This window comes from Talpa europaea (assembly GCF_964194135.1).
Source record: "Talpa europaea genome assembly, chromosome: 7".
In the NCBI taxonomy this organism is placed as follows: Eukaryota; Metazoa; Chordata; class Mammalia; order Eulipotyphla; family Talpidae; genus Talpa; species Talpa europaea.
The window spans coordinates 1,316,756-1,341,686 of record NC_140074.1 but is presented as its reverse complement, the minus strand read 5'-3'; the positions used below and the strand labels follow the sequence as shown (position 1 = coordinate 1,341,686).

The window sequence follows — 24,931 nt, the reverse complement described above, 5'->3', positions numbered from 1 at the left end:
CTCAACCCACAGGACTCGCGCCCCGAAACACCACTCGCCATTCCGGGCTCCTCCCTGTCCAGTCTCTCAGCTCTGCTTTGTTTTGATTTCACACAACTGGCTGCTGGGAACGCACCCTGAGAACAGGCAGCCCCCCACCGCCGCACGCACCAAGGAGCTGGGAGTGGGGGGCTTGGGGGGCTCAGGCCTCCAGTTTACCCAGTCACCTCCGCGGGCATTCGGGTTGTGGCCACCGTCTCACCCTGCAAGAGAGACCAACTCTGTCCCCCGGGAGAGACACCCAAGTGAGCCAGCAGCTGTCTCCGTCCAGGAGGCTGTGGGGCCACACCTGACCCTCCTGCCCAGCAGCCCTGACAGAGACGGGTCCCCCCCAAGTAAGATGGCTGAGCCGACAAGAACCAGGCAAGCCGGACACAGCTCCTCACCCACCCATCCATCACCCACCCGTCCATGCACCACCCACCCGCCCACTCAACCATCCAGCCACTCTCAACCGTCACCCCAGGGACCGGCTGACCCCACTTGGGCCAGCCTTGGGGACACCAAGAAGGCAGCACCTGGCCCTGCCCATCCCGGCAGCGGCCGGTAAAACGCAGGTTCCCAGGCTGAGCAGCAAGGTGCTCCCACCCACTGCTATTTTGGGAAGGGGGCGGGAGGCCACAGGAAGCGAGAGGGCAGCAGACCGAATCCAGGCGGTGAGAACCAGGCGGTGAGAACCAGCGGGCCCACCAGCTGCGGGGGCAGGACAGCCCGAGGCGCCAGAAGGGACCAGAATGCCCAGGCCAGAAGCTCCAGGAGGAGCCTCCTGGGTGCGGCGGGAGACGGAAGCGACAGCCAAAGGCAGCAGGGACGCGCCGTGAGCCCAGTGCCGCCGAGGAGGAGCACTCCAAAATCTCCAGAACCAGGCCCCGCGCCCTGTCGCCCTCTCCTCTCAGGCAAATGCAGGTGGAAAGCCCCAGGGAGGGGCGCGGCCTGGCCTGGGTCTAGACCCGGCCCCACCAGCCCCCACCAGCCCCCTCCAGCCCCGTGGGGCTCCTCTCCATGTTTCCTCCAGGGCGCTTCTTCACCCCATCCACCCTGCTGGCCACTCAAGGCCACCAAGACCTGCCCGCCTACCCTCAGCACCCCCCCACCCACACACACACCCCGTCCTGCCCCCCCTCAGCCTGGCCCCAGGGCCTTTCTCCAGCTGCCCTAGCTGCTCCAGGCAGGGCCTGCGCCCCGCCCCCTCCCCACCGGGGAGTCCAGGCCCGGAGCCAGCACTGCCCAGGGTCCTCTGAACAGGGTCTTCTGAACCGAAGAGGAAGTGGGGGTAGCAGGTCCAAGGGTCCCATCCCCTCAAGAGAAAAAAAAAGACAAAGGTCTCCACGTGGCCACCTCCAGAATTCCAGGAGGTGACCTTATTTGGAGAACGGGTCTTTGCAGACTTGGCTAAAGTGAAGCTCTCACCGCAAAGACCTCCCGGGCTGGGCCCTCCATCCAGGCCCAGAGGGAGGCGAGACTGGCAGGGGCGAGTGGCCACAGGGGAGGGACCTGGCCACCAGCGCCCAGGGCACCGGAGGCTGGACCGAGGGGACCCTCCCCCGCCTCAGCGGAGAGCGCAGTGGCCACACCTGGACTTCTGGGTTTCAGACTCCACCGGGGCGGGGTCACGACCGCAGGGAAGACTTGGACCCCCACCGGCCCGGGGGCCCCCACCCCGGCCGTCGCGAGGCCTGACATTCCTGCGCTTTGCGTCAGCAGGGCCCAGACACCGTCTGCTGCAGTGGGGCAAGGGGAGGTCAGCGCTGCCCCTCCCAGGCCCAGCCGAGCCCAGAAGCTCTGACCCACAGGGAACGTCACCCTCTAACCTCTAACTCACACAAGACGCAGGCCTACTTCCTGCCCGCCCGTCCCTGGACAGGCCTCCACCCCTGGACAAGGCCCAACAGCCAGGGCCGCGCGCTCGGACACACGCACCCCCTCACCGGAGGCTCCCCCTGAGCACTGGCCTGGGGCTCTGCCACCCCCACACCCAGTGAGCTGTGGGGTTCGCTGCACCGCTCCCCTCAGTCCCGCCCCCACCGCACAGCAGGAAGTCAGGCGTGAGCCAGAGTGCGGGTCAGGGTCACCCCCACACTGCCCCCGGCCCCAAAGGACAGGCTCCCCCATCAGGCTGAGTCCTTCTTCCCTCCTGAACTGGGATGGGAGCCTGGTGCTTTGTCATCCGAAGGCCCCGGACCCCGGCAAAGGCAGCGTCCAGAGCTCAGGGAGAAGGGCTGTGGGGAGGGGCCCAGCGGGGGCTGGGGGCAGCCTCAGCACCCCCCTCCAGACCGCCCTTTAGCGGCAGCACCACGGGAAGTCCCACGACGTGCTAGAAAGCCCAGGGCCTCACCAGCGGGGCAGGACCAGGAGGGCGCCAGGGCCCTGAGAGGGAGCCCAAGGGGCGGGTGCGCGGCGGCAGGTGGGACCAGCATCCGGGGAGCCGGAGCCTCCTTTGGCCTCAGCTCCATTTGCACAATTACTGGAATCGCGTTCTAGAAACTGCAGCTCGCCGGCATCCCAACTTCAGTTTTCCTTTCACTGAAGTCACCTTTTCTGCTTCAGAGTCACCTGGAGGCTGCCCCCCGCCCCCCGGGGCCGGAAGAGAAGCAGGAGGCACCAGGCGCACGCGGAGCACGGCCAGGCGGGGTGAGCGTCCCGGCTCTGGCCAGGGCTGCTCCCGAGAGGCACCGGCAGGGCGGCCGGCCAGGTCCTGGCCCAAGGGAGACCCCGAACCGCGGGGTCACCACGCAGTCCACCACCCCACAGCGACGCAGGCCAGCCCGGCGCACTCCCCCGCAGACTGCCACACGCCCGTCCCCCCCCCCCCCCCCCCGCGCCCGCTGCCCCTGGCCGCATCCTCCCCGGCCTCCAGACTGCAGCCCTGCGTGTCCCCAGGCCCCACACGGGGGCCACGGCAGAACCTGCGGAGGCCACATCCGGGCAAGTCGCGCTCCCGTCAGGAAGGCGTGGAGGAGAGGGTCGGCCCACCCTGGCATCCGACCGTGAATGACGTGCCTGTGACCCACTTCACGGGCACAGCGGCCTCGGGCCAGGGGTCTGTCCTGCAGGAGCCGCCTGTGCCCAGAGGGGCCCTGACAACACGCTGCCACTCAGAACCCAGGGCCCCACATTTCACATCCATTCGTGTTCTCCCGAGGGAAGGCTGGAAAACTGCCACCACGTTCCGGGGTCCCCTGGGAGCTGGTGCTGCAGCCCAGGGCTCCGGGCCTCCCCTAGTCCGTGGCCCCTTCACAGACGAGCTACGACCCGGGTGGGTGCGGCGGGGTGCAGATGGGGTGCCACTAGGGTGTTTAAGAAGCTTGGCCAGCAGCGCCCCAGCCACGTAGTAGGGGCCAGGTCCGAGCTTCAGTCAGGGAGCCCCTCCCCAGCGGGCAGCCGGGCTGGGGCCACTCAGGACCCGGTGAGATTCATGCCCAGCAGAGGACACGCTCACTTCCTGCAGGGCATGCTCACGCCCCCCACACACACGCTCACGTCCCACACTCCCGCGAGGGCACAGCTCTGCCCTCCTCGGCCCCCCGGCTCACAGACGCTCTGCTCAGACAGTCGAACTGCCATAAACTCCACTCAGAGATGCGACCAAGTCCTTCTGCGGCGCCCCTTCCCTTCCAGCAGGGGCTGCGCTGCCCACGCGGGCTGAGACGGCAGCTGCGGCCAGGGCAGCGAGGGCGGGAGTGCCAGGGCACGCATGGACCCTGGCGCCGGCGATGCCCAGGGCCCGGCTCCCTCCGCCTCCCTGCCGTGAGCCCTGCACCTCCACCTGCAGAGCTGACCCGTGGGCTGCCCAGCCCCGGCCGGGCCCACAGCCGAGCCCCCAAGGATCGTGCCCCGTCTCGCCCACCCGGTGGCCCCACTGAGACAGGTCTGTGGGAGGGGCTGACCACCGCCCACCACCACGCGGCAGTCCAGGCACTGGCCAGTCCTTCCGGGGACACCAGGTGGCAAAGCGCGAGAAGAGCGGACGCTGCAGCGGCTGGAATGCCCAGGTGAAGCACAGGGGACGCTCTGGCCGCCTGCCCGGCTTCACTTCCCATTCTGCAGAGACCCAGCAGGGGACCCGGACAGAGGGAGGGCCCCAGATCGGGTCCTGGGGTGACAGAGTCGAACCCACTGGCCTCCCTGAGCCTCTGCTCCCTTGGGACCCCCGACTCTTGGCCAGGACCCCGACTCTCGGCGGGCAGGGGTTCCCACTAGGACAAGGCGCCCAGAGCCCTGCAGCAAAACAAGGTCCTTCAGCATGTGGGGCCCCAGTCCCTCGGCCATTCCAAGGAGGCGTGGACTGAAGCCCCGAAACAAGCCAGAGCGGGGGACAGCATCCCAGGCCCCAGAGGGGGCTGCGCACCCGCACGCCCAGCCAGCACTCTGCCCGGGGCGGGGCGCTGAGCCCAGGGCCTCGCCGTCAGATGGGGCTGCAGCGGCCCTCGCCCTGGTGTCCGGCATGCCCTGCACGCCCCGCCAGGCCAGCCACCCTGGCAGGCGCGAGCCGCACCGGCGGGACGAGTGCGACAAGCGGCGACTGCAAGTGTGCAGGCCATGGGGGACAGCGGGAGGAGGGAGGCCCCGCGCAGAGAAACATCTGGAATCCAAACCCAGCCACCTGCAAAAACAGCTCCTCCGGGGACTCCCTCCTGGCACCCCACTCTGCCACCTCCCAAGTCTTGGGGACACCATCTGTGCGGCGGCCACCCCCCGGGGGCCAAAGCGGAGGGGGGTCCTTGGGGCAGGGACAGCAGGACACAGCCCTCCCGCCTCAGAGGGAGGCGACGGCCCTGGACACCGGGACGCCCACTCCTGGGAAGGCCCCGGGAGCCGGAGGTGGCTGTGCCCGACAGACGCACGTGCAGCCCCGACGCAGGGCAAGACAGAAGCGCAGCAGGCGGCGTCCACGCCCCGCGGCCTCGGGCACGAGGAGTAGGTGTGCAGAGCAACGCTTTCATCCTTACAGAGACGCTCCAGAGACCCACAAACAAACCCCGCGGGAGAAGCCGTCACGTGTCTCCGGCACCGAGGCAACCCCGCTGCGGCCACGGGCACCGCCTGCCTCCCTCCCGGCCGAAGCCTCGTCCCTCTTGTTTATCTTCTGGATTCAGAAGCCAAAGGCAGCCGCCGCGGCTGCAGGACGCTGCCCAGATGAGAGCACGGGCTCTCAGAGGGCCGCGCCGGGGCACCTGAGGGTGGGGCCCCAAGTGTGGGTGCGTCCTGAGCCCAGGCACAGCAGGTCTGCAGGGGCAGAGGGCCGCTCTCCCCGGTCGGGTTAGGGGGCGAGTCAGCGGAGGGGCCAAGGCTGCAAAGAGCTTCAAGCCCTGCGTGCAGGAGCGGAGGGACGGGGGAGCTCCCCAGGTGGGGTGGGGGGTGGTGAGCTAGGCTCAGGACGCCGGGTGCCACCCCCACCCCCCACCCCAAGTCAAGCTGGCGGCCGCCCCGCTGCCTGCAGCCCTCGAGGCCAGGCGCAGGGCGAGGTGACCGGCCCCGGGCAGCCCCCGCCCCCAGCGGATGCTGGGCAGCCATCCGGAGCTCAGGCAGAGGATGTTGACAAGGGGGAGGACAGTGGACACGAGACTTCCTGGTGGCAGAGACTCGAGCCAGGGGGCTCGGCGGCTCACAGGCAGACAGCAAGGAGCTGGCCCAAGCTGGTCGGGCCCCAGCCTGAGTCCCGGGCCGGAGACCACCAGGCTTCGCTTTGCCGTGAGTTTGCCCAGCTGACCACCCTGGAGCTGACGGCCCCGGAGCAGGCGGGCCGGGGAGACGGTGGCGCGGCCTGGCGGGCGAGGCCAGCAGAGGCCCGTAGCCGCCCAAGGCCCTGCTGAGCCTCGGCCCCTCTCTCTCTGCCCCTTCATTTATCGGGGAGTTGTCCTTTCTGCGCCCCTCCAAAAGGTCACCGACATAGGACAGGGCTCTGGGTGGACTCTGGGTGAAAGGAAGTTCAGAGACCCAGAGGCCCCAGGGCCAGGAGGGCAGAGTCCACCAGTCCGGGTCTTCCCTGGGTGCAGTGTCCCCACGCAGGCCTGTGGACAGAGCCTGGGCCCCCGGGCAGCTGGGCAGCCTGGGGCGGCGCGACCCTCTCCACCAAACGGGCGCAGCCGCCCACCAGATTCGGTCTCCAGAGGCCCAAGGGAGACGCCAAAGCCCGACAGCCAGTAAATGACCATCCCAGGTTGGGGTGTGGCGAGGCAGGGGGGACACCGAATATCTGGGGGCAAGGTGGGAGGCCACAGACCCCTGCTCTTGCAGAACCACCCACCTCCAAGCCTTAGTCAGTGCAAGGCAACCATTTTCAAAACCAGCTCAAAGGCCACTTCCTCCAAGAAGCCCTCCCGGTCGCCCTGCCCCAGGGACCCCACCGTCCACATCTGCTAAACACCGGCCACAGCCGAAGAGATGGCAAGGCCTGCACCGGCCCCTCTCCTGCCCAGTCCACCCAGGAGCTCCGTGGATGGAAACGGCAGAGAAGGGGCTGAGAACCCTCCTAGCAGGCGTCCCGGCACCCTGAGGGAAGGGGCAGGGCAGCTGCCCCCGGCCCTGGGCCCTCCCCTCCTCCCCGTTCACGCGCCAAGCACTGGCCGCAGCCACAGGTGAGGCAAGGTGGATGGGGAAGGGGGCTGCCCAGGAGGCCTGGCCAGCCGGGACACCACCTCCGCCTCCACAGAGCCACGCTGCAGCCGCACGGCGGAGTGTGGCCCAGGCACGGCATGCAGCTGCCTCACTTGAGCAGTGGCCCAGGGCAGGGCTGCAGCCATGCGGGCGCCGAGCTGGGGTGAGGCCTGGAGGGCCTGAGCCCTTTCCTGGCCCAAGGAAAGCTGGGGGTGGGGGGCTGCTCTGTGCTGTGTACGGAGGCTGCCAGGGTCTGCGGCAAAGGGAGGCTGAGGGTGCACAATGGGGCCTCACGGCCAGCAAAGGCCCCGCGGCCGGAACAGCATCTGGTGCTACGAGGCGGCTGTTGGGCTCCGGACAGCCTGACATTTTCAAATGTTTGGGGCAAAATCAAATTTCATGAAATTCAAATCTCATTCTCCCTAAATAAATGTTAAATTAAGGGCGCGACAGGCTCCTCAGGACCATGGGGGTTACTGGCACCCCAAGGGTGGGCCCCAGGGACATAGGCCTCCTGGCCCCCAGGCCTCTGGGCTGCTAATGGAAGTGCTGGCTGGCCCAGCTGGGGCCCGGGGGGGCAGGGCCTGGGGGAGAAGGAAGCCTGGGGGGCAGTGAGGAGGGGTGCGCGGCCAGAACCAGGCCCACCGCCCGGGCCCACCTACGCTTTATGGTGAAAAGAACCATTTGCTTCCCCAAAGATCTGATCTCGGCACCTCTGGGGGTGACCCTCCCAGACCAGACAAAAGGCACGCTACAGGGACGGCACGCACGTGTCCCTGGGCCGCCCGGGCCCACGGCGTCTGTGTGGCAGCCCTGGCCCGGGCGAGGCGTCCTGTGTGCAGAGACCGCACCGCCCCGGCCGAGTCCCAGAGGGCCTGGCACGGGGGCACCTGCACCCAAACTCTGGCTTCCCAGCACCCCGCTCCACCAGGGCACGGCTTCCCCTTGGAGAAACGGCCGAGGCCGCGCTGGGACGAGGACAGAGGCGCGGCCGGCCTGGGACACGGGGCCAGAAAGGAAGGACGTCCTCGCAGGACGCGGCACGAGGCCAGCACAAGCTCGAGTGGGCACCCGCCAGGCCTGGGCGCCGAGGGGAGCGAGGACGCGACCGCCAGCACCGGAAGCGAAGCGGGAGCCGGGCCCCTACAACCCGCCCGGGACCCGCTTCTAACGGCGAGCGTCGGAAGCATCACCTGCACCTCGCCTGCCAGGCCTCCCAGGACCCCAGAGGCATGGCGCCTGCAGGCACAGGAGCCACAGCCTTCCGCGTGTCAAGGTCAAAATCATAAAACCCTGAAGAGAAGGGGCAGAGCCAGGCACGCGCAGGCACACAGCCAGGGGCGGGCCGAGCGGGGTGCTTCAGGGGCGCGCGGGAAGGCCAGGGGAGGGGCGCCCACACTCGCTGATGCTGCAGAGCCGGGCCCTTCGCAGCTCCTCAGAGGCCTGAGGGGCTCAACATTTAAAAAGCAAACGCACCAAGAAAAGAAAACATGGAATCTGCCCTCCTGTCTCTGTGCCCCGGCAGCCCGGGGTCTTACCCCCCAGCCCCCACCCTGGGGCCTCCTGGGGACCCCCCACAGGCGGCTTCTCCAGACCCGGCCTTGTCACCCACGCATGCGGCCCGGGCCTCTCGTCCCCCTGATCTTTGGGTCTTGCCCTTGCTGGCGCCCTGGGCAACAGAGCCGGGCAGGCCCGCCCAGCCCCAGCAAGCACGGAGGCCGCCTGGCAGTGTGGGCTCCCCAACTGTGGAACGGGGTGGGGGAAGGGGGAAGGCTCTGCAGGACCCCACGATGAAGGACTTGAGGTTCACCGTCTGGGAGCCGGGGGGACATACAATCACACGGGAACGTGCAGCCCGTCTCACTCAAAATACATCCAGGCCCCAGGTGTGGGGTGGCAACTGAAGAGCCCCCAAGTTCCCGAAGTGAGGCGCCTGTTTAAAAAGTGTGAAAGTGGGGGCCTCCCTGGTGGTGCAGGGGTTAAGACACAATCTATGAAGCAATTGCAGCCACTGCAGCACAAGTTCAATCCCCAACCAGGGGGCTACCCACAGGGCGCAGCAGACCCCTCCTGTCTCCCCGCTGCTCCCCTCAGCAGTGGATTTCAATCTGCCTGTTCCGCTCCCCACTCTGTCTCTAGGGAGTCCTCTCACCATCCACACCTCTGGCCTGTACCCCAGTTCTTGTGTATATAAATAAATAAATCTTTAAAAAAAAAAAGGTGTGGAAGTGCAAGGACCTGCCCCTACACCCCAGCAGCCCTGGACACTGGGGCCAAGGGCCAGGCTCTCAGCACCAGGGGATGGGGCCTAACTCAGAGCAGGCTTCCTGGAGGAGGGCTCAAGACTACAGCCAGGCTGAAAGCGGGGAGATCACCCAGCCTGGGCCCGGGCAGGCACGAGGCCAGGACCGGGTGGGGAGGGGGGCGTGTGGGCGGGGGGCCCTGGCAGGCCTGTTCCCAGTCCTCTCTGCAGATCCCGAGGATGGACCAGTCTTTTCCCCGTAGCAGGAGGCCTGCCAGGAGGCGTGGGGGGTGCCCCAGAGCTTCAAGCCAAAGGCGAGGTGTCTGTGGACACCAGCGACCTTGGGACCCCACAACTGAAGCTGCTCCAGACAGGCGCGGCTCCCGGGGACCAGCAGACTGTGGCCTTGCCTGATTAGCTTAATTAAATCCGAGGCGGCCTCCGGGCATTTGGGATAAAAAAAAATCGGAATAATAAGGCGCATCCCGCCAGCTCCGGCGCGCCCCAGGAGCAGCCAGGGTCTCCCTGAGGCCACCCCAGCACCAGGCTCTGCACACAGCAGGTGCTCGGGAGATGCTCGAGCCACATGCTCTGAGGGTTGAGGACCCAGCTGAGGCTGGGGAGGAGCCTGTGACAACAGGAGGTCCCCGAGAACAGCCAGCGCGGCATGCTGCAGGCCCCCGGAGCCGGCCAGCCCGGACACACGGAGACACGGAGACGCACCCGCAAGTGGAGGGGGCACGCACCCCCCATCTGTCCCGCACAGCACCCAGCCAGGCGGCAGCCAGGCCCATCTACCAGAAAGCTTAGGGCGAGGCCGTCCAAAGGGTGCCCGGCCCAGCGTCCTGGAAGGGAGACCGGGGCTCCAATCCCTCTGGCCACACACCGGGCGTGTGGCAGGGGCAAGTCCCTCGCCCTCCCTGAGATTTACCGGCCTCACCATACCTAGGGGTGGCAGGACCAGTAAAAAAAGAGCCGTGGCCAGCGCCTCGGGACCCGACACCTCGGGGATGAAAGCTTCCCGCAGGGCGAGGAGCAGCACAGAAGCCGCCAAGGCCTCCCCACCCCCAACAGCCAGACCATCGGCCCGGCCCGCAGAGCGCCCCCGGGGCCAGCGACGCGTCCAGAGATGGGTTTGACTGGCCCCACCCTCCCAGATCAAGGAGCTGAGGTGGGAGCCCAGCCCTCAGCCACGCGGGGCCGCACTGCCAGGGGCACCCTCGGGCGACCCGAGAGCACCCAAAGTCCCCAGTGGCACGAAGGGGCAGCTCTGCCTCTGCTCACTGAATCCTCACAACACAGGTGGGGAGCTGAGGCCTCAGAGGCGCCCGCCGCCGGGGTGGTGGCAGCACCAGGCTTCAGTTGGAAACGTGCCGTCCTTTCTCCTTACCACCCGGGCCTGACACCCCATCACCAGGGCTGAGCTGGGGGGCCCACGGGGGCTGTGTGGGTGTCATGTTGCTCTCCCCAGCACCCCGATGGCTTCAGGGACCCCAGGAAGTGTCTCTGCACGTCCAAAGTGGGGGCTGAGACCAGCCACCTACCACGCTAACGCGCCTCCTCCCCACCCTGCCCAAGCCGCAGCTGGGTGGGGCAGCCCAGGCCCCAGCCCACTCGCCAGGCCCCGGCCGGCCTCCCTGCCAACCAGCCAGGAGCCCTGCGGGGGCCAGTAAGCCCAGCACCGGCTCAAGGCCCAGCTCTGCCCACAGCCACCCTGCGTGCCTCAGTTTCTCCAGCCATAAAGCGGAGCAAGCACTTCCCAGCACCCCTGCACGGGGAGGGGCACGTGAGGACAGAGGCAGGAGGATGGAGCCTGGAGCCTGGAGTCTCCCCAGCAGGCCCCAGAGCATGCCTCGCCGGCCCTGCCGGCCCCTCTGAGCTGGACCCCTCGCCCTGGGCTGTTATTACTGAGTGGGAGGACAGTCCCCCGCCCCTCAGGGACAACCTCTGCCAGCCGCCACCCCATCCTCGCTGGAGGGGGTGACCCATCTCCTTGGAAACGGGTCACAGGCCAGGGCAGGGGCCACCAGCAGTGACTCACGCTGCCCGCTGCTTCCAGCGTCACACGAGCGAGTGGCCCCTGTGCACGAGGAGGGCGGGCTGGCAGGGCGGCCACTCCCGGACAGCACTGGCCACCCGAGTGGGCTCCTGGTCCTTGGCCCGGGGCCCTTCCCCGGGGCCTGGGGTGAGTGCGTGGCGGCCCGGAGGGCAGGACGGGCCGGGTTTCTGCTCAAGTCTCAGCCAAGTTCCCTTTAAGGGCCGAGGACAGCAGCGCGGGCGAGCAGCGGACATTTTCCTGCCGCCGGCCGCGACCAGCTCGCCCGCCACAAAGGCCGGCTGGAGTGTGTCGGGGGAGCCACGGGGGTCTCCCCACTTGCACCGAGTTGCCCGTCCCGGGGGCCTCCTGCCTCCGCGGGCTGCGCTCCCGACCGCTGCCCCCGCGGGGAGGGCTCCGGGCTCTGCGCGCCCCGCCGCCCCGCCGCGCCGCGCCCGCGGGCCCCCCACGCGCCCGGCCCCGGCCCCGCCCCGCCCCGGCCCCCGCCCCGGCCCGGCCCGGCGGAGGGCGCGCGGGGCTCCCCGAGGGCAGGGCAGCCGCTCGCGGGGCCTCGGCCGCCAGGTCCGGCGAGAGGGCGGCGGGGCCGGCCGCCGGCCCGGTTCGGGTCCCTCCCCACCCGCGAGGCGCGCAGGGGGCCGGGCGCGCCCGGGCGTGGGGACTTGGCTAACTTCGCGCCTCGGGGCCGCCCCCGAGGAGCCGGCTCCGGACCCCGGGGCGCGCCCCCCGCCCGCGCCCCGCGCCCCGCGCCCCGCGCCCCGCGCCCCGCGCCCCGCGCCCCCCGCCCGCGCCCCCCGCCCGCGCCCCCCGCCCGCGCCCCGCGCCCGCGCCCCGCGCCCCGCGCCCCCCGCCCGCGCCCCCCGCCCGCGCCCCGCGCCCCCCGCCCGCGCCCCCCGCCCGCGCCCCCGCCCCCCGCCCGCGCCCGCGCCCCGCGGCCGCACCTGGGACATCTGCGGGCGGAAGTTGATGTCCTTGAGGTCGACGGAGCCCGGGGCGAGGTTGTGCAGCAGCTGGCACAGCAGGACGCCGTCGCGCAGCGCCTGCGCCAGGTCGAAGGCCGCGGCCGAGGGCCCCACGGCGCGGTGGCCGGGCGGCAGGACCCTGCAGTCGATGAGCCAGCGGCCGCACTGCCGCCACGGCTCCATGGCGCTAGCGCCGCGCCCGGGCCGGAGCGCGGCGGCCGCGGGGCATCCCGCCCGCCCGCGCGGGGCTCGGCGGCGGGGCGGGGCGGGGCCTCGCGGGCGGCGGGGCCTGCGCGGCCCCGGCGCGGCTCGGGCTCCGCGGGCCGCCCCGCCACGTGCGGCCGCGCCGGCCCCTCACGCGCGCGGGCGCCCCCGGGCCCCGGGCCGGGCTCCGCGCCGCCAGCCGCCGCCGCGCCCCGCGCCCCGCCCCGCCGGGCGCCGCATTCTGCGCTCGGGGCGCCGCGGCCGCGCCCCGGCCCCGCCCGAGACAAAGGCCCGGAGGGTCGCTCGCTCCGCGCGCCCGGCCCGCGCCCTCGCGCCCTCGCGCCCTCGCGCCCCGCTTTGTTCCCCCGCCCGCCGCTCCGCGCTCCCGGCCCGCGGCTCTCCTCCCCTCGGCGGCTCCGGGCGCGGGGGCGCGGGGGCGCGGCCGGGGGCGGGGCGCGCCGGGGCGGGGCGGGGCGGGGGCTCGCCAGGCGCCGCCCCGCGCCCCAAGCGCCGCCCCGGCCCCCCCACTTCCTGCCTCGCGGCGCCCGCGAAACTTGCGGAGGCTGCGGCGCGGCCCCCGGGGGGCGGGGGGCGGGGGGCGGGGGGGGCGTCCACGCTCTCCCAGGGGCCCCGGACGGGGGGGCTCCGCGCTGCTCCGCCCGCGGGGACAGGGGGCGGCTTCTGCCGCGCGGGGCGACTCCGCGCGGCTCTGGGGAGAGACAGACCCAGGAGCGGGGCGCACCGGGCGCGAGATCACGGCTCCTCCGCGGCCCGGCGAGCGCCCCAGGGGCACAGCTGGAGGCTGAGGGCCGAGACACCCGACGCCCCGTGGCCCCCCCGGCCCCCCGCCCGGCTGTGGACCTGCAGGGAGCACCCAGCTACCCGTGCGCTCTGCAGAGCCAGGGTCCCCGCCCTTCTGCCCCGGAGGCCTGGCCCCCGCAGCCCGTCCCGGGGGCCAGTGGAGAAGGACCACGCTCAGCGCGTGGGAAAGAGGGAAGATGTGACCAGACCCGCGGCTGCAGCGGCTGAGGGCCCGCTGACCCGCCCCACCGCCCCCTGGGCCAGGGAGCCGGACTCTTCTTTGCAGCTGGCTCCTGAGCCTCAGGGGGTGTCCAGCACCCGCGCTGACCTGGCTGTGGATGCACACGCTCCCGGCTCAGCTTGGAGATCCGGGCTCCCACCCACGTGCTGGGCAGCCTGCGCGCTTCTCAGTCCCTCTGCAAGACCCGCTCCACCCCGGGCAGCGTCCCCTACCCTGAGGAACAGCCTGGACACTGGACCAGCGTTAGCTGGGGAGACGCTGGGCCGCTGCCCCTGGGCTGGTCCCCTCCTCCTTTGGAGTCCTGTGGGGTGGGACCAGAGGCTCCTGTGTCACCCCCACCCCCTTGCCAACCAGAGAGGGTCCCCTGGGCCCCTGTTCTGGGAACTGAAGTCTGAAGAGTCAGACTTGCCCCTTCGCAAGCGGCTCCTGTGTCACCCCCACCCCCTTGCCAACCAGAGAGGGTCCCCTGGGCCCCTGTTCTGGGAACTGAAGTCTGAAGAGTCAGACTTGCCCCTTCGCAAGCGGAGGAGGAAGCAGCGGGGACAGGCCGGGAGCTGCCCCTGGAGAGGGGGGGGAGGAGCTGGCCTCCCAGTGCTGGCTCCAGACCCAGGGGTGGGGCAGGCTCCTTCCTCCAGGAAAACAGGGATGGGAGGGGGGCGGGGGGACACCTCGTCCCTCCTCCTCAGCGCACAGACACAGGAGGGGACCCTCGTTGGGGTGGGATGGAGCACACCCTGCCTGGGGCAAAGGGACATCCTTGTTGCGGGCAGCACCACACCCCCTGAGTCACAGGAGCCGGCTGTGGTGGAGCAGGCCGCACAGGGCGGGATGCTGCTGAGAGCAAGTTCCTGGCCATTTTCGTTGACAGAATAATCATAGCGCATCAGCTCCACGCGCTAGGGGGACAAGCAGAAGGGGATGGTGACCTCAGGAATGTCATCTAGGGCTTGGGGGACACGCGTCTGCTGACCATGTTATCAGCTGGATGACCAAGTGTCGTCATCGAAACTGGACCCCGGACCCCCAGCCACGGTCCTAACCTTATCAACAAGGCGTCCACTGGTCAGCCTCTGGGGTCCCTTGTCATACATCGGTCCTCGGCCCCCCCAGGGTGTTCCCAGTCATACCTCATGATGTATGAGTCGGAAGTAAGTTTATGCACCCGTCCTCAGCGCCCCCGGGCGCCCCGGTCGTACCTCTTGATGCACACCCTTCCCAGAGTGATCACGCTTTCAGCTCTTGAGTGACAGGAGAGGCGCCTCGTAAGGTTTGGCTCCTGTGACTGTGACTGGACACTTCTGACCTTTGCATGGGAACGCAGAACTGCAGGGAACCATACTGGTGGCTGAACAGGCCACTTAAGTCTAGCAGACCCGCACACCCTGCAGGGCACAGGCAGTCTCCTCCCCTTGGCACTGAGAAACCACGGGGCAGCGGGACAGAGCCTGCACCCCAGCCCACTCTGCCAGCCTGCGTGGCCTCTCCCTGGCAGAGCCCCTGGGGCCTGGGGCCGAGCAGCCTGTGGGAATTGCTGGGAGGCACCATGGAATTGACCATTCGGAGGTTTTGCACAGCACCTGGGCAGAGCGGGGCTCCTGCACCCCTCTGGGCACTCTGCTCACGGTGTCCCGTTATCGCCTGTGTCTCAGGGCACAGATAGCTCCTCAGCGAGAAAAGGGCCTCTGCCCCCTACTGCCTTTGACCATCCCGCCTCCCTGCCAATCGCCCAAGACCAGGAGCCCAGGGCAGGGACTCGGCAGCAGGCGCTCGGCTGCTGCCCCCTGGCGGGTGAGAGGCACTGACGCCCGGGCAGCCCTGGGGCTGCTGCACCGGTGACCTGGCAAGTCAGGAGCCCCAGGTTCGGCCACTGTGTGTCCTGAACCAAACACCGCCTGGCTCCCAGCCTCCTGATCGGGACTCGATCCCGTGCTGTGCCCCTCCCGGGGCCCGCCTCGCTGGGAGGGAAGGAGGGAGGATCCACCCAAAACTTCCAAAAAGTCCTGCCACCACCCATGTCCCCCCGGACTCAGCCCGTCCTCCGGGACCGCCCACTGCACACCTCCGGGGCGCGGGTCCCCTCTCATTCTAGGTAGATGGCCCCTGGGGGGGCTACAGATGACAGTGAGGGCACCCTCCAGAGGGGCGACCTCTGGCACAAGCAGTCGTGGAGGCTTCTTCCTCGAGAGAAGCCCTGAGCCCAGGGCAGGGATGGGCGAAGGGGCACGGTGGGCCTCCCAGTCACTGGGATGGAGGAAACCCAGGGTGGGGATGCCGATGCCAGCCACACGCCCCGCAGTATGGACGGGGGTCCTAGGTCCCCTCTCCTCCGTCCCTCAACAACCCCCACCTTCCCGGCCCTGGTTCCCTCAGCTCTGTCCTCAGCAGCCCCTCAAACCGTGGACAGACCCTGGCCCCCTCCTGGTTCAGAAAACAGTTGCTGAAAGAAACTTGGTAAAGGGCCTCCCTGGGGGCGCACGGGGTTGAGACGCAGCGCTGTGAGGCTGTCGGCAGCTGCTGCAGCACGAGTTCGATCCCCAGCCAGGGAGCTGCCCACAGGGCGCAGCAGACTCTCCTGTCTCCCCGCTGCTCCCCTCAGCAGTGGATCTCAGTAGAGCCACCTGTTCTGCTCCCCACTGTCTCCGGTGAGTCCTCTCACCCCCCACCCCTTTCATCTCTGGCCCACACCCAGCTTTTGTATGCATAAATAAATAAATCTTTAAAAAAAAAAAAGAAAGGAAAAGAAACGTGGTAAAGCATCCCGATGTGATTTGAAAATCCAGCCTGTTCTTGCACAGAGGCCACAGAAATGCGCTAAACCCGCAAAAGGGCCAAAGGCTGGCCTGCACCGATGTTGGCTGGTGACCCTCAGGGGCGTGTGGCGCTTCCGGCTCTCGCTCCAGGGACCCAGGGCCACACGGCTTGGGCTCCGGAGTGAGGGCGGCCGTCCCCGGGGCTCGGTGTGCATCACCTTCCTGCCTTCAGCCTCCCCATTATGGCAACTGCAACTGCATTAATCCCCCAGGCGGATTAATGTAGAAACTGGCACATGCACACACATGTGGGGAGCTACTTGGTGTCACCCCACAGCACACGCAGCCAGGCCCACGCCTGGCTTCCTGCACCCACTAGTGCACCCAGTGCTGCTGGCGGAAGTGGGGCAGGGAGCACTGTGGCATCTGCGGTCCTTACCAGCTCAGCAGAGTGTGGTTGGCTCACACCCGCACCTGCATCACACCCCACTGCAGAAATGGGGGTGCATGGCCAGGAGTTGGTTGAGAGTGGCTGCTGCTTGGGAAACAGCTGTGCCTGAGCTGGACGAATGGCCCCGCCTCGTGGTCCTGAGGCCTCCGGCTGCTGGTGCTGGGGCCCAGAAAGGAGCCCTTCACAGCAAGGCCCCTGATGGTAGCCGGGTGGGTCTTGGGGAGTGACTTCCTGCTGGGGAGCCCCATCTGCCCCAGGCCCTGGACAGGAATGTGTGTGGCCTTCCACGTGTGGCTACAACGCGTGCCCGGGGGAGGCCATGAGCCGTCCCTATGTGCGTGAGTGCCCAGGACTGTTCTTGTCTCCCAGACCGCCTCGGGAGCCATGCCCACCAGGCCAGGGCACTCCTGTCCCACCAGGCCCAGGGCTCCCACAAAGCCCCAGTGCCTCTTGGGGCCACGCCCGCCGGCCCTCATTCCCAGCCACGGCCCCAGGACACGCTGACGGCTTCTGGAAAGGCCCCGCAGAAGTCAGGGGCCATTCCTGCCCTCTCCAGTCGGTCCCCCATTCCTGCACCCACCCCATCACCACCCCTGCGCTTCCATCGATTTCCTCCATCCTCCCATGGATCAGCTCATCCACCTCTCCCCATCCACCCCAGCACCCCCAGCACCCCATGTCCTCTGCCAGGAAGTAGACAGAGCCAGGCCTTGCTCAGGGGCAGGGAGTGAGTGAGCGTCCAGCTCTCCCTGCAGCAGCGGGTAGAGAGCTCCTTCCCCACCCGCCCCATGTGAATTCCTTTTGTAGCTTATCATGCGAATTCAGCTGTCAGCATTTCCCGGGGAGCTGGAGGTGTAGAGAGAGACCATCTGGCCCACATGGAGTCAGATTCCACCCCGTGGGACTGTGTGGGGAGGGAGGCGGGGGGGGGGGGGGGGGGCTCTGTTTTGTTTGAAAAGGCAAATTACAGACTTTTCGCTGCTGGTTGCTGCAACCTTCCACATCACGTCAAACGCCACAGCCCGAGGATCGTACCCCAAATGTGGCCTCTGAGTACCAAATGACCACTGTCTGGGCACCTCTGCCCACCACCCCATCGCCCATTCCTGAGCTCCCCTGACAGGGACCCTGAGCCCAGAGTTCGGGCTTCAAGGAGGCGGGGAGGGCTCCGGGACCTGACTCAGGTGCAGACGCGAGGCTGAGAACAGGGCTTCGGCGGGTGAGGGTTTCCGCAGGAGGCCGCGGTCACGCACCGACAGGACAGAGGCAGGGTCCTGACGGCAGGGGAGGAGACCCACGCCCCTGGAGGCTGGTTGTGAGTTGGGCGACCCAAGGTGACCAGCTGCTGCTGACCCGGTAGGCTGGGGCCTCGGCCTCAGCGATGGGGAGGCAGCGCCCCCTGGCGCCCAGGACAGGCGAGGAAGAGCCAGGCTCAACGTCCACTGGCCTCGCTGCTGTCCATCCACCCTCAACCCACGCAGCGGGCAGCACCGAGAAGAGGGGGCTCCTGCAGCCATGCCAGTGCCTGAGAGAAGGGCCCAGCTGCTCAAAATGCCCCAGTGGGCGCTTTGGGGGGGCCCCTGCAGAAGAGGAGGTGAAGTAAGGGATTCAGACATTGGACCTGGGCACAGAGTCATCATCCAAACCACAGAAAAGGGAGCCTGGGAAAGTCAGGAGCTCCCTGGAGACACACAGGACATGCGGGAGGCTGGGCTGGCGGCTGCAAGGCCGCCAGCTAGTCCTGTGGGTCAAGGCTGGACCCTGACTGGGAAGGAGCCCAGGATCTGCCATCAGTGGGCTGAAAACCTGTCCCCCACTGTCCCCCCAGAGGTGCCTCCCCGCCTAGCCATCACCCACCTCCCTCCTGTCTCCACTCTCCACCCTCTGCTGCTGCCCAAGGCTTTAGGGTACCCCCAGCAGGTTGGACAAAAATGCAGGAATCTGTCCTTTTATTCTTCTTGCAGAACCACTTGAAAGCATCACATGCCCTAGCCATTCGCTGCTTTGGGGGACTGGGCTCCTGGGTCCTCCCAAGACGCTCACGGGGCTGTCACCCTGGAGACAGCGTGTGGCCCTTGGTCCTAGCTCCTCCAACCAAGTGCCCCTTCCCGGCGTTCAGCCACAGCTGGGCCAAGGAGCAATCCCCTCCTTCCCTCCCGCGCCCTCTTCCGGGTGAGGGTTCACAGCAGCGGGACGGTAGACCCCGAAAAGGATTGTCTACATCAAGCCGTGAAGGTGACCTTGCCGGGAAGGGTCTGTGCAGAAGTGATGGGCTGTGGCTGTTGAGCTGCGGTCACCCCAGATGATCGGAGCTTACCCCCAAGGACAGTGTGCTTCTCAGGGCACGGAGGAGAGGCAGGGAGAAGCGGGCGGCCGGCCCGGATGCAGCCGGGACGCGGCAGAGATGCCCCGGCAGCCGCGAGCCAGGAGCGCCAGCTCCCTGAGGGAAGCGCCCGGCCCCGCGTCCATCTCCCCGGCCAGGCAGCAAGCTCTGGGCCTGGAGACCACGGTGGAGGGAGGCGATGCGTGGAGAGGCGTCAGACATTAAAATTCATGAGGTCATATTGACATTTTTTTAATCCCTGGCTTTTGAAAAGTCCCTTTGGGGGCCGACAGAGAAGCAGCTCATTAGTCCAGAAACAGGGAGGTGGAAGCAAGAGGGAAACGTTTACGTTTGCCTTTCCCGAGGGAACCGTGTTCCGGGTGCCCACGGCGACGCCGGGGAGAGTCCTCCCGCGGGCGAGTTCCAGAAAACACAGGCAGAACAGAGGTGACAATGGCGGCGCCTTCCTCCACCCCCGAGGAGGACCAGCCGGCTAAGCCCCTGCGGTGGGGAGACCACCCCAGGGGAGTCCAGGTGGGCGCTGCCCAAGCCACCATGCCCCGAATGGGCAGGCCACCGAGGGGCCCCCGAGAGCCCGGCCCTCCAGCGCGCCCCTGAGATTCACCGTGTTCACAGATGAAGAGGGCAGCTTGGCCTTGCCAAGTGCCAGCAGGCGCCACGCACGGCCATGCCGCAGGCCCGGCACTGACTCCCGTGTCCCGCACTTCAGGGGATCACAACGTGGGTGGGGCGCGCAGGGCACAGTCAGTGTTCCGGTGCGGGAAGAAAAGCACCGCTCATGGCAAAGCCGCCTCCGCGGGGAACTAAGAAAACTCTCCACCGGGAGAGGAGCGGAGAAGGGCAGAGGGCGCGAGGTCGGCGTCCAGGGCAGGGACCGTGGGCCTCGTGCCTGGGAGGGGGCGCACCCAGGGTGCGTGAGGGGGTGTGATGGCGCGGGCAGGGGCGTGGGCATGCGGGCCCAGAGTGCTTGCGGGCAAGGGTGTGCGGGTGCGGGCCGGGGGTGTAGGCGGGGGGAGGCTGCGGGCCAACGGCGTGGGCGTGCGGGCGGCCGGAGCGTGGGGCACAGGCCTGTGGCTGGGGTGACTCTCCCGGTGCCTCGGATCCCGTTTTGCACATTCTCTGTCCACGTCACGCCGTGGCCCAGGCCCTCTTACAGAAAAGTGTGTGCTCTCCCCACGGCCCTGCCTTGTCCACGCTGGTCAGCCAGGCGTCCCCTGGCGCAGTGTCCCCGTGGGCTTTCCCACCACTTCACTCTTCTGCTCCCCCCTGCGCCCCGCCGCAAGGGCTGAAGTACCCAGCCGCCACGATGAGCCTTAAACTCCACAGAAGCAAATCCTCACCCTGTTTTTCCTCTTCCAGAATACCGTGGCCGCCTGTGACTCTTCATTTTCCCCCATTAGTTTTAGAATTGCTGGTCAGATTGCGGGTCTGTTACTGGGATGTTACTGGGAGTTGCTTTAAATCCATAAATCAGGTTGGGAAGAAATGGTGTCTTTAAATACTGAATTTTTCAGGGGGCCTCCCTGGTGGCGCAAGAGGTTGGGTGTCACACTGTGAAGCAATCCGCGGCTTCTGAAGTGCAGAGTTCGATCCCAGTCAGCCAGGGAGCTGCCCACAAGGCGCAGCAGACCTCTCCTGTCTCCCCGCTGCTCCCCTCAGCAGTGGATTTCAGCAGATCTGCCTGTTCTGCTCCCTGCTCTGTCTCTGGTGAGTCCTCTCACCCCCACACCTCTGGCCTGTACCCCAGTTCTTTTTTTTTAATTAACTTATTTTATTTATAAAAGCACTGGGTACAGTCAGAAGTGCGGGAGGGTGAGAATTCACCAGAGCCAGAGTGGGGAGCAGAGCAGGCAGACCAACGAAAAACACTGCTGAGGGGAGGAGCAGGCAGGGCAGGAGAGGTCTATCGTGCCATGTGGGACCCTCGCCGGTGGCCTGGGATCGAACCGGCGCTGCAGAGGCTGTGGGCAGCTTCGCAGCCCTGCGCTCAACCGCTGCGCCACCAGGGGAGGCCCGCCCCCAGTTCTTGCATGCATAAATAAAAAATTTTTTTAAATCTAAAAAAAATACTGAATTTTTCAGCTCATGAAATGTCTTCATTTTAACTTTATTTGCTTAAAAGTCTAGAATATTTTTGTTAGGTTATTCAGAGGTGTTTGATATATTTTGATATCATGAAAGTTGCCCTCAAAAACTTTCATTTTCCGCCTTTTTTTTTTTTAAAGATTTATTTATTTATACAAGCACTGGGCACAGTCAGAAGCGCGGGAGGGTGAGAGAATTCACCAGAGCCAGAGCGGGGAGCAGAGCAGGCAGAAGGACCGAAGCACACTGCTGAGGGGAGCAGCGGAACCCTTGCCGGCGGCCGGGGATCGAATCTGCGCCTCAGAGGTTGCAGGCAGCTTCGCAGCCCAGCACTCAACCGCTGCGCCACCAGGGGAGGCCCCTTTTTCTGCTTTTTATAGGTACACGTAACTGCTGTTCATTTTATTTATTTTCTACCTAATAACCTCGCAATTATGTTTTATTAATTTTAATAATTTGTCTGGAATTCTCCTGTATTTCACACAAGCATAAAGTCTGTGTTGTTCCTTCCACCCCACACCCCGTGCACACATGCACACGTTTATACGCGTGTACAAGCCTGCACACCTACATGCTTTTTCTTTTCTTTGCATCACTATTCTAAGACTTTTTTATATAGTGGGAAAAAAATTACATCCAGAAGGAGGCAGCGGGACTCAATGTAGAGGCTCCTGAGCGGCGGGCAACCTCCAAAGTGCCGGTCAGGAGCCACAAGTCCACCACGCCGCCCTCTCTCCAGTCCCTCCAAGCACCGACTGTGGCCCCGTGGGGTCACCGCCTGCGGGGCCTGGAGTCGCAGGCCTTGCCGCGCACCACAAATGCAGGTGTGCTGCTCTGTCTTCTTCATGGCTGATGGGTGGCCGGGGCGCTCGGTGGCCGCCTGGGGGCCAAGCTCGTGTCCCCTGCGGGCGCTGTTGGGCCATCCCCCGAGGCACAGTGTCCCAGCCATGGACGGCAGGAGACGCGTGATCTCCTTTCCCCTCTGCAGCCGCCTGTCTGCTTTCTCGGCCTTCAAATCTGTCACTCTGGCTTGGGCTGTGGGACCAGAGGGCGCCTTTACTTCTAGCGCAGGAAGAACATTTCAGTTCCATGTGGACTGAAAGAGGTGACAGTTGCAACCTTGTAATTTTCTCCATTAAAGGGGAAGCTTTCAACATTCTGCCGCATTTTGCTACATGCTGCTTGGTAGCTACCTTCTATCACATGAAACCAATTAAGTTCTTATTCTGCTTTTGCCAAGTGGTTTCCTTTCTTAACCCAAAACCTAAACAGAATCCAATAGATATTGAAAAGCTTAGATGCTGCCCCTTGATCTGCTAATGTGGCGAGTTTCATCTGAGGTTTCAGGTATCACAGAGCCTCGGCTTTCTGGACTAGTCAGGGTGCACTGTCCATGGGGCGGGTGTGTCCGCCCCTCAGGCCTGCTCTTGGAACAGGCTCTTCACATCTGTGCTGTGTTTGTGGAGGAGATTGGCTAATCAGCCCTTCCAGCCATGTCCCGGGGGGTTGGTATCCAGGCCGCACCAGTTCATAAAACAAGCTAGAAATGATTGCCTCATTTACTGTTTCCAGAAATATTCTGTAAGAACAGTTTTATTACTTCTTTAAATGCTGGGAGGGCTCTTCCATGAGGGAGGATTTTACATTACAGACTGCATTTCTTTCTCTTTCCTGGTGTCCATATTGATAAATTGTGTTTTTCTAAACACTTGTCCATTTATTTATTTATTTATTTATTTATTTATCTATTTATATTTATGCATACAAGAGCTGGGGTGCAAGCCAGAAGTGTGGGGGGCCGAGGGGAGGGTGAGAGGATTCCCCAGAGACAGAGTGGGGGGCAGAACAGGCGGATCTACTGACACACTGCTGAGGGAGCAGCGGGGAGACAGGAGAGGTCTGCCGCGCCATGTGGGTAGCTCCCTGGCCAGCCGCAGAGGCTGCGGTCAGCTTCAAGTGCGGTGCTTAACCCCTTGGCTACCAGGGAGGCCCCCAATTAAACTATTTAAAATGTTGTAGGGTAAAGAAAATGTCAGGCTTTTCTGCCCTCCCACCATCAGGATAGATGATGGATCCTTGCGGTCCTGAACGCATGCCTGATGGCGGCACCTGGAGTAGGGTGTGGGCCTAGGGAGATGGGATTCACCTGGGCTAAGACAGGGCTTTTAAGGGCGGCGTCACGGGGACGCCAGCAGAAGCCGAGCAGCAGCAGCAGCCGAGAGAGAAGCAAGAGAAGCAGAAGCTGAGAGAAGGCCGGAGAGCCCAGATAGAGTGAAGACTTGCTGAAGACAGCACCCCTGCCTGCCATATGCCTGGTGAACCCCAATAAAGGACCTGCAAAAACCTACTAAGGACTCTGACTCCTCCTTTACCCCGTCTGCATGGGATCAGAAAACCTGCCCTGTGTCCTGTCCTGCCCTTACACATGTGAATTGTGAATCCCTCTTTGGCCCACGAGAAACTTGGAAATACGATTTCTTGATAAATTTCTTGATGATCACGTTTCTTCCGGCTCTTCTTGTGGCTGTGCCTCTCTCTCTCCGTGACCCTTCAGTGGGATTTCGAGCTTCAAAGTTCGCGGAGCTGATGCGCTTGCAGGACAGGACGGCTCCGCAGCTCGGGGTCCGGCCCGGCCGGGCCCGGGGGCGCCTAAGGTCCAGCTCGGCAGGGACAGGACAGCGCGGCGGGGGGAGGTGGGGGCGCAGGGCACCGACGGTTCCCCGGCAGCCGGCCCGGCGGCGGGCGGCAGGGCTGACCTCCAGGCGGCTTGGAGAGCGCCCGGCCGGGCCACCCAGCTGCGGCGCGGGGGGCGCGGGGCGCTGGGGGGTCGTAGGGGGGTCGCGGGGCGCGGGAGGCGCGGGGCTCGCGGGGGCCCTCCTCGCTCCCCCCGGGGCCGCGCGCGGGGGGCCGGCGGCTGGGCTGGGCTGGGCTCCGCGTCCTGCCCGCCCGGCCGGCTCGGCGCTCGCCTGCCCAGCCTGCGGCGCTGCCATGGAGACGCGGCGCCGCCCGGTCTGGGGGCGCCCCGCCCCGCGGGCTGCGCGTCGCCGAGGCCCCGCGCGGTGACGGGTCGGGGGCGCGCGGCGGGGCCCGGGGCGGGGCCCGGGGCGGGGGGCGCGGGGGGCGACGCGGGCGGCGACGCGGGCGGGGGCGGGGCGGGGGCCCCCTGGGCCGGGGCGCAGCGCGGGCGGGGTCCGGGCGCGGCGGCCGTGGAGGGGGCGCCCGGGAGGCCGGGGAGGCCGCGGCGCGGGCGGGGCCGGGGGCGCGGGCCGGGCCGGGGCGGGCTCGGGCCGAGGGAGCGCAGAACCCCACGCCGGGGCCGGGCGCGCGCCCGCGCGGGTGATGGCGCCGCCCCGGCCTGACGCCATTTTCCCTCCCGGTCCAGGCCTCCAGGCGTCCAGCGGCCGAGGCAGGTGCCGGGTGAGTGCCGGGCCCCGGCCCGCCCTGGCCCGCTCTGGTCCGCCCCTGGCGCCCGTGCCCGGGCAGGGCTCCCGCGGAGACAGGGGCGCCCCGAGGAGCGCCCCAAGAGCAGCGTCTCCTGGGTCCAAGGCCCCTGCGAGATGGTGAAAGAACTGGGCGCTCGCCTGCCCGCGTCCAGCCCGCCCAGCCCGGGGAGGCGCGAGGCCCGGGGGGCCTTCCCCCGGCCGCACAGCCCGCGCGTGTCTTTGTAGCGTCACCTGGGAGAAGAGCGGAGGCTTCGCAGAACCGGAGCTGCACAGACGCCGGCTCCGCGGCGGGCCTCAGCCTGGCCACGCTCCGGGCAGGGCCGCTGCGGGCAGTGCCAGGCGGCCGTCACTCCTGCCTGCTGGCGTCCCCCGAGGTAAGGTTCCCAGCCAGAGTCAGTTGCAGTGGACACCTGGCCCCGAGTGGGCGCCTGTCCTGGCCTTCCCACCTCCAGAAGCGCACACTGGCACTGGAAGCCCTGCCCACCCTGACCTGGCGCCCCACCTCCACCCTTAGGTGCCTGCAGCATGCTCCGAGGCCCCGCTCTGGCCTCCTGGCTACTCGGTGCGGAGGGTGCACCCACTGGCGGCCTGCCGCCTCCACCCCTACCTCGTGACCGCAGGCCCCTGCCCGCCCGGCTGCGGGAGGACGGCCAGTTTGTCTGCGCGTTTTGCGCTGCTGTGCCCACGCGGGCACCCAAGAGCGGGCGCCACTGCCAGTG

General features: G+C 66.8%; 1 protein-coding gene across 3 annotated transcripts in view; it reads right to left on the bottom strand.

Annotated features, from left to right (window-relative positions):
• VAV2 (vav guanine nucleotide exchange factor 2) overlaps positions 1 to 12,076 on the bottom strand; it is a gene marked incomplete at both ends in the record, with an annotated part of 84,103 nt that extends 72,027 nt beyond the window's left edge. For all 3 annotated transcript variants that reach the window (XM_084238800.1, XM_084238799.1, XM_084238801.1), the window contains one exon: positions 11,873 to 12,076. In XM_084238800.1, the coding sequence (XP_084094926.1) occupies positions 11,873 to 12,076 (204 nt within the window). The remainder of the gene's footprint in view (positions 1 to 11,872) is intronic.
• Positions 12,077 to 24,931: the final 12,855 nt, after the last annotated feature.